The 8890-nt window shown below is 45.2% G+C and overlaps 1 protein-coding gene and 1 long non-coding RNA gene across 2 annotated transcripts; one reads left to right on the forward strand and one right to left on the reverse strand.

Moving 5' to 3' along the window:
* Positions 1 to 2: 2 nt before the first annotated feature.
* On the forward strand, positions 3 to 1813 carry LOC309537401. The gene is made up of 3 exons (XR_014221888.1): positions 3 to 126; positions 796 to 854; positions 1535 to 1813. It is a non-coding gene; the product is annotated as an uncharacterized lncRNA (long non-coding RNA).
* On the reverse strand, positions 1000 to 6376 carry LOC309537303 (protein NKG7-like). The gene is made up of 4 exons (XM_082232141.1): positions 5867 to 6376; positions 4886 to 5032; positions 4058 to 4192; positions 1000 to 1417 (listed from the first exon to the last, which is right to left on the reverse strand). The coding sequence occupies exons 1-4, from the start codon at positions 6039 to 6041 to the stop codon at positions 1236 to 1238; spliced, it is 639 nt and encodes a 212-aa protein (XP_082088267.1). The 5' UTR covers positions 6042 to 6376; the 3' UTR covers positions 1000 to 1235.
* Positions 6377 to 8890: the final 2514 nt, after the last annotated feature.

Consider the following 8890-nt stretch of genomic DNA (forward strand, 5'->3'; position numbering starts at 1 on the left):
GTTGAGGGGGTAGGAAGTGGCCTGGCGCAGAGTTGATTTATTTACTGTGGTGGTGATTTGTTTAAACTGTTTTTGATCTTGAATTTTAAATCTCTATTAACCTGCCCTGGCCCCTATCAGTGAAGGGCAGGTCTTAAATGTAATGCTGGTGATGATCGATGGTGGCAATGATAATGATAATTACCTTTTTTTTTTTGCTCTATAAAACTCACTTTTTCCCTCCTAAAAAGTAAGGGGAAATGCGTGTGCGTCTTATGGAGTGAATGCAGGCTGTGCAGCTATCCCAGAAGCCAGAACAGCTGCGCAGCGATCCCTCTTGCTGTTCTGGCTTCTGAGATTCAGAATATTTTTTTCCTTGTTTTCCTCCTCCAAAGACTAGGTACGTCTTGTGGTCTGGTGTGTCTTACAGAGCGAAAAATACGGTAATAATATAATAGGGGCAGAGGCAGTGACTGAGAAGACTAAGCTGATTCCTGTCTTTTTTGGCCCAACGGTCAATCATATCTTACGGGTTGTATCCAAAGTTATTCCTGTTCAGAGTAGCCCCATTGAAAATAATGGCCAGGACTAACTAAGGTCCATTAATTTCAGAGTGGGCCTACTTTGAGTAAAATGTACTCATAGTTTTTAGTTTTATTTCATTTTTTAACATCATCATAATTACAATTTTTATACTGTGCTTCATCCAAGGGTCACAAGGCAGTTTAGAATATAAAACCATGATTTGTAGCATTTTACTTTGTGGTGTTTACAGAGGTTTATTGTTTCCCCCTTATACCTGTTCTTGATTTTTAGATGCAATTTGAATTTTGATTCCCCAAAGGATGCTTCATTCAACTGTCAACGCATCTGTGGTGCGTGTTTTTGCAATGTTTTTGTATTTGCTGTTTGTTTTAACCTACGTTGCCTTGCTTTAATATAAGCAACATATCCACTATCCAAACAAACAAACAAACAAACAAACAAACAAACAAACAAACAAACAGACTGAAGACCAGACAGTGGCACTATTCATTTATTTAAGAATTTATAAACCACACTTTCATCCCCCCACCCCACCCCAACAAGGCAGCATACAATTTACAAATCTTTGTTTACATCCAAGGAGGCATCTCCTCTCTCCTCCCACCCCCACCCCCATCTCCCGTACATGCACTGACAATTTCTGAACCACAAAGGATTGCTTGGGACCCATATGCCCCCGACAAACAAAACACAGACAAGCGCCCCCTCCATTATTTATGAAGGGACCGCCTTGCTGATACAGACACCTTTCTTTCCCTTTCTGAATCCTCCGAATAGCTCGATGAGCTCGAGGTAAATTCTGAGGAGCTCGAAGTGATTGTGGAGCTTTCTCCATCTGAGAAACTGGATCCGTGCACCAGCAAACGTTGGTGTGCCATCAGGCTGAACAAACCTACAGAGGGGGTGGGGGTGCAGAAGGGAAGTGGCGGGAGCAGCACAAAGTGCACATTATTTCATTTAGATATTTCATTTAGAATTTATTTTCTTATTCCTTGATCCCTTGTTTCAGGGATCTATTCAATGGCTTGCCTTGATGTGGAAGGAGACCTAAAACATATTCAAGCCAAAAAAGATGATGGCACCAGCATAAGGTGCAAAAATCACTGAGTAGGATTGACACTTGGTAATCCTGAGAATGAATCTGGCTCAAATGAATTCTTCCCCAGACTTTGACATTCTGCATTTCCAGCACAGTTCCTGGATAGGAACTTGACAGGGTGGAATCCAGTTTAAAGAAAAGAATTTCGGATTCCCCCTACCCCTGGACCTTGGGGAAAGCTGAAACGGCAATATACCGTATTTTTCGCTCCATTGGACGCACCGGACCATAGGAGGGGGAGAACAGGGAAATATTTTTTTTCTTGTTCTCCCCCTCTAAAACAAGGTGCGTTCAAGGTACATTCACCAGAGCTTGTGGGGCTGGCGGTGGAGGGAAGTGCTGCTTTCCCCCACCGCCAGCCTCAAAGATCCCTGAAGCCTTTGAAGCGCAGTGCCCCGCTGCCCTGCAGAGGTTTGCGCGCAGCCATCCCCAAGCTAGAGCAGCGAGACGGAGCCCTCCCTCTCGCTGTTCTGGCTTGGGAACAGCCTTGCTAGCTTCTGCAGGACAGCGGGGTGAAGGCACCCTGCTGCCCTGCAGAGGTTTGCGTGCAGCCATCCCCAAGCTAGAGCAGCGAGACGGAGCGCTCCGCAGTGCTCCGTCTTCCTGTTCTGGCTTTGGGCTTAGCGGCGCAGCCTGCATTCACTCTATAGGACGCACACACATTTCCCCTTAATTTTTGGAGGGGGAAATGTGCGTCCTATAGAACGAAAAATACGGTAGTTTCAGTGGTGGCCTCACACTTTTGCAACTTCCTCTCTAGGCTATATCATAGAATCATAGAGTTGGAAGGGACCCTGAGGCTCACCTTGTTCAAACCCCTGCATTGCAGGAATATGGAGTTGTCCCATACGGGAATCAAACCCACAACCTTGAGATTACCAGCACCATGAGCCACGCAGGCTGTGTGTGTATATATATACATATGAGAACTCTAACACCATTTCTTCCAGAGCACATTTTATGTACTTTAAGTAAACTACAGTCCCCAAAGAACTTGGCGAGTGGAGCTATCACTGTGAAAGTGATTGAAGCATGTTTTGCATGTATGTTGTGGCCAAAGTATGCTTGGCTTTAAGATCAGGGTTTCTGATGGCAGGGAGGCTTTTAAGCATGTTCTAGCTGAATGCACCGAGAAGTCCCTTTAAGCCCCTTCATGCTCAATGTGCAGACAGTCTGAACTGGAACTGGTGCACACAGGGAAGGAGATCTTGTGCCGTCTAGTGTGCAGAGGTGGGAAATGCAACTCATCAAGGCATATATGAGTCCTTCAAGTCCTGACTCCAGTCTGTTTCATGGGGAGGCCGGCTCAGGATACAGTCCAAGCCAAAGGCAACACAAAGAGAAGGGAGGGGAAACACATTCATTGAAAAAGACAAAGCAAAGGGGGATGAAGCAGGAACTGAATGACCTTGACTCTAAGAAATATACATCCATATTACAAAAAGAAGTAGATGCATGAAAACCATGGCCTTAGCACCAACAAGCATAAAAATGCAAAATTAGCATTAACAGGTAGCAAAATACAGAGGAATGTGCAGATACAGGTGTCTCAAAGTCCCAAAGTGAAAATGGCAGCGGCCCTGAATGCAATTGCATAAATTCTCAATAGGAACCATTTTTTGTCCGGCTGATGAATTATAGTGTGATGTGACACCAACCATAAAAGGTAAACGATACCTGTTTGGGATAAAGACATCCATGTGCCTGACACACATTAGGATAATAGGAATGAACTGGTGCCACCCCAAAATGGCCACCTTGCTGCCAGGCCTTTTCGTGAGGCTGGAACAGGGTTTTAGAACAGCCAAGACAGCAGTTCCATGAGACACAGGAGCTGGATGCATAGCTTGTGTTGGGTACAGAAACTTGCATGGCAACTCCTTCCCAGCACTCAGGTGTTCACTCAGAGCAGCCAATTTCCTATTATTCCTCCCCAACATACCACACAACAAGCAGCCTATAACATTATCCTCTTCCCTCACCACTGGGGATGGAAGGATCAGTCAACTTTGGTTTCTTCTCAGTTTCTCATTTTTTTCCAATGTGACATTCAGGTATCCACATTTCTGCAGCAATTTGCAGTAAAAAATAAAATAAAAATCCTAATGCAAATTCTTCGATTTTATAGGGCAAATTCATCTTAATGAACACATTTTGTATGCAGATAACATGGTGCTGTTGTTGTTTGCAAGCATTTTCTCCTAATACAATGCCTTTTTAATGTATCGTTTTCACTAATATATCCATTTCAATACACACTTCCCCCAAATATATATGCATTTATTTGATCAACTTTGTTTGGCTGAAGAACTGCGTCGCAAAATTCGGATGTGCAAATTTCAAAGGACGCTTCTGTGTATCAGAAACTTCAGATCTGACAAGAGTCATCCTTAAATGCAAACTGGACAGAATAACTTCTCCCTCCTGACTCACCGCTTAAAATGAAGGAAGGGCAGGAAGTCCAGGCCATGTAAAAAGACCACAGGTACATGATATTGCCTGTTCTGCTGATGGAGTGCGTGGAGATACGGATGGTGTAAATGCTCAGAGCTAAGAACACCAAGGCAGCTGGGGGGGGGGAAACACAAGGAGGAATTTAGTGTGTGGTCCCCTGGAATGTTTTAAGAGAGACAGCAGAACTGCAACAATCTGGCTTCTACGTTTTAGGCCAGTTTTTGGTTTGGGCCCCCTGAACCAAACCAAACTGTGCCCTGAGGAACTTGGGCTTTGCCAGGAGTTTATCTGAGGTTCTCCAGCTAAAAGAGAAAGAGAGAGAAAGTGGGTGAGCTGCTTTGGGAGACAGCTTGACTTCTGATGCACCCCAAGCCTAGTGCCAGTGGTCAGCTGAGTTGGGAACTGGCTGAGGGTCCTCAGAGTTCAGAAAGCCCCCTCCCTGGCACATCTCATGCTCTTCATTTCCCCCACCAGGAGGCAGGAGTCCTTGCTGCTCTGCTGCAAATTAATAATAATAATAATAATAATAATAATAATAATAATAATAATATACCGCCCTTAATTGTAAGATCTCAGGGCAGTTCACAGAATAAAATACAGGATAAAAACAAGCAAATCATTAGAACAAAGCAGCAAAACAATAACCCCCATCCCATTCCTACACAAATGACCTAGCATTCCAACCTGCTGTCTGCCCACCCTCAAAACCAGGTTAGAGATGGACTGACTTAGTGTAAGCTCATTCTGTATGTGCCCTGAAATGCAACATTCTTCTACTTCTTTATATGTATATATATATATATACACCTGCAATCAAAGATCCCATTGCAGCAACCAGGTAGCGGTATATTGTGAAAGGGGAGTTGTAGCGGTAAGTGAATGTCATAAATGAGGCCCCAACAATTCCACAGAAAAGGGCTAAGACCAGGAGCGTCCGGGCACCATAGACGTTGGCTGCAGTGGTAGAACAGAAAACAAAGGAAAACTTATTAGAGGTGGGGGAATAGCAAGGCTCTTCCATGGTCACCTTCTCTCTCTCATACACACACACACACACACACACACACACACTCACTCCCATGTCTCTTCCCAAACCCAAATTCTCCATCAAGGAAATGTACCTTTTATAAAGGAACCCTTTTTCAGACTAAGAGCTCACTCCCTTCTGAGCAACTATCTAAGTTTCTCCTTTGCGCAGTTAGGCCAGTTTCCACACACAGTAAGACCAACACCCACCCCTCTCTATCCTAACGAGCAAGAGGTATTGCCACAGTTCAAGGACACATTCCTGCCAGGTGAAAAACACTTGAGAGGCACAGCAGGGCCACTGAGAGGTGTGTTCTAAGGAGAGTGCTGAGGGCAAGACTGTGAGACTTAGAGAGCCACATTGGAAGGTATTGCAAGCCCCCCCCCTCCCATCCATTCCCAAATCCAAATTCTGCATTTAGGAAATCCATCCCCCCTGTGCCATTATTTATCTTTTACAATTTAGCTGTGATATAGGGAGGGCTTTTTCCCCAGCCAGAACTCGCAGGAGCTCAGCTGCCATATCTCTCAGCTGTGCGCCATTGCCATTCTAAGAGAACAAAGGAGAAGTCTGTGGTGAGCTCTGGCCCTTCTTTTTCTAAAAAAAATAATAGCACAAGGTAGGATGGGGGAAAGGTGGCTTTTTATATCCTTCCTTATAGGTGAACCTCTGAATGACCAATTTCTGAGAAAAAGAATCTGGGTTCACAGGTTTGGGAACTTGAGGAAAAGAATCTGGAATCACAGGTTTGGGAAACTTACGTGAAGCGGCAATGAGATCAGAGCACACCTGCTTGATACAGACTTTCCAAATGCCGCTGTAGTAATTCTGCATCTTGGTCTCGACTAGGATCCAGTGGTGATCCATGACAGCGCAGACAAGCAAAATGATAGTGAAGACTGTGAACCCTGTAGCCAAGACTTCGTTCCACCCCATAGCTCTGTCAGTAGGTCTGAGGGCTTCCCTCTATTTCGGCACTTGCTTTCTCTAAGCGGATCCCATTTCAAACAATGGTTTCCTGACAGGGTTTCTTGACATGGTCAGAAATGGCAATCTATCCCTGCTTCCACTCAATTTATGAAAAGCTAACAACCTGGAATCCTCACCCTTCTCTTTAGAGTCGAATCCCACTCCTAGTTCCATCGTTTGCTTCTTGGTTACCTTGACTACCGTGGAACATCCCATAGCCATCAGTAGGGTTTCTGTTGGCCAAGCAGGCCTGACTTAACTATCCAATGGATGGGTTCATCTTCGCTGATAGGGCGCAAGGGCTTTTAGGCCATCTTCCATACATTTAAAGCACCACGATATCACTTTAAAGCCATTGCTTCCACCCAAAGAATTCTGGGAGCTGTAGTTTTTTTAAGGGTGCTGAGAGTTCTCAGGAGACCTCTATTTTTCTCCATAGCTGTCAACTTTCCCCCTTTTTAAAGGGAAATTCCCTTATTCCGAATAGGATTCCTCACAAGAAAAGGGAAATGTTGACAGCTATGTTTCTCTCACAGAGCTACAGTTCTCAGAATGGTTTAACAATCAAGCTCTCTTCACAGAGAACTCTGGGAATTGTAGCTCTGTGAGGGGGGAGATTAATAATAATAATAATAATAACTCAATTTATATACCACCCTTTATCAAAAGATCCCATGGTAGTGTACAACATTAAGAATGTATTTTATGGAGCACAATAAAAAAGCATAATAACCGACAACATAATAATAAAATTACCATAATAGCTGCCCCCTCACCTAGCTTTAACAGGCCATAGATTATTATTTAATGACCAAAAGGCCTGGGTAAGGCTGAATGTTTTTGCGTGGCACGTAAATACATCTAATGATGATACCAGGTGAGCCTCTTGGGGGAGAGTATTCCAGTTGGAGAGCCACCACAGAAAAGGCCCGTTCTCCTGTTGCTACCATCTGAACCCCTTTGGGTGTGGGGACATAGTGAGGGGCCTTAGATAACAGATAATAGTTTGTATAGGGAAAGGTGGTTGTTTAGGTCCTGAGGTCCTGAATAGGGGTCTCCTGACAACTCTCAGATCCCTTAACAAACTACCACTCCCAGAATTCTTTGGCTGTTCTTCCCTGGCTGCTTCAAGTGGTATCATGATGTTTTAAATATATCATGTGAGTGTGGTTTTCGGACTCACTGAACTCCTCCAACCCAATAGACCAGCAGCAATATGCGAAACCTCCTTCCACATGTCCCTTGCCTGCTCTGAATATGAATATTTATATTTAGTGCTTGTTAGCACATGGAGAGTGACTTTCCTCATTAAGCAGTGTGTCGATCTTGCTTCCATCTCTCTCTCCCCACACCCTCACGCCCATATATTTTAGATCGTAAACTCCTCAGGGCAGAGATCTGTGTAACTCCCTGAAGTGCAGTGCTGTATCAACAGATGTACAGTGGTACCTCGGGTTAAGAACTTAATTCGTTCTGGAGGTCCGTTCTTAACCTGAAACTGTTCTTGACCTGAGGTAACACTTTAGCTAACGGGGCCTCCTGCTGCCGCCGCACGATTTCTGTTCTCATCCTGAAGCAAAGTTCTTAACCCGAGGTACTATTTCTGGATTAGCGGAGTCTGTAACCTGAAGCGTCTGTAACCCGAAGTGTCTGTAACCTGAGGTACCACTGTAATAACAGAAATGACACATTCCACATGTCTGGAAGGAAGGACTGACGCTTCTTTCCAGAGCACTGAGGCAGGTTGCCCAGGCTTGGTTAGAGATAGCCATCAGAGGGGAGCCAGAAGCAGGCAACCAGGAACTGTGAGACAAGCCAGGAATCAGTGAGCAAACCACCAAAGCCAGGAGGCAGGATCAAATGGCCTGGCCTAGCCAAGGATACAAAAAGACCACGATGTTCAAGCACAGCTCAATTGCAACAGGAAGCATTTCAGTCCCGCTTCCTGTCGTGGAGGATCCAGTGGCCAGGCTGGGTGGACATAGCCAGTCTAGGGTCTCAAGGTGCCTCACTGGGGAGCTGCCCCCTTCAGTTCAGTGCATCACCACACAGGGGGAGATCTGGCACAGACGGTGTACACATTTAAAGCACATGGCTTCTCCCAAATATTCCTGGGACTTGTAGTTTACCCCTTGCGGTGCTGCATTTTCCAGCAACCTTAACACACTACCATTCCCAGGATTCTTTACAGTGGTGGGGAAATCACACGCTTTAAATGTATGGCATGGATGTGGCCACAGACTTTCCTATCGGGCCTATTGCTGTGCTGTATCTCTTTGGTTAACAATCGCGCACACTGCCCTCAGTTAAGACAGTTTTGGGACCGCACAGTTTCAAAACCATGTGCGTGCCCTGAATGGGGGGCCCAGTGCATAGATATGGGCTCATCTGTCAGTTTTTGGTGTCTCACCACATCGCCGCTAAGCCTTACGTGGACACCCTGACCTTGCCATACCCACACTGGTGTGTTCCCACAGCTGCCACCATTAGGTGTCGCTGTAGCTTTGAAATCCATACAAGAGCTGAGGTGAAGTTTGAAAATGTTGAGTAAATCAGTTCACACACATGCATCCTTAATAGGCATATTGGGGAAATGGGAAAAGTCGAAGGCTGCCGAGAGTAGCCCAATGTCTCCAAGGCAAACAGCCAGATTGGGCCTCTTTGTTTCATGGGGAAACCTTACGGTGCAGATCAGAGGCAGGATTGTGCCTTTAGGAGATAGTGTGCGGGCATGTCCACTTGTAGATTCTGTCCTACACCTCATATCTTCTTCTTTTTTCTTTTTTTGTCCTGTCCCCCACACTTCCCAGAGATAA

The sequence above is a fragment of the Podarcis vaucheri genome, assembly GCF_965113315.1.
Source record: "Podarcis vaucheri genome assembly, chromosome: 7".
NCBI lineage: Eukaryota > Metazoa > Chordata > Lepidosauria > Squamata > Lacertidae > Podarcis > Podarcis vaucheri.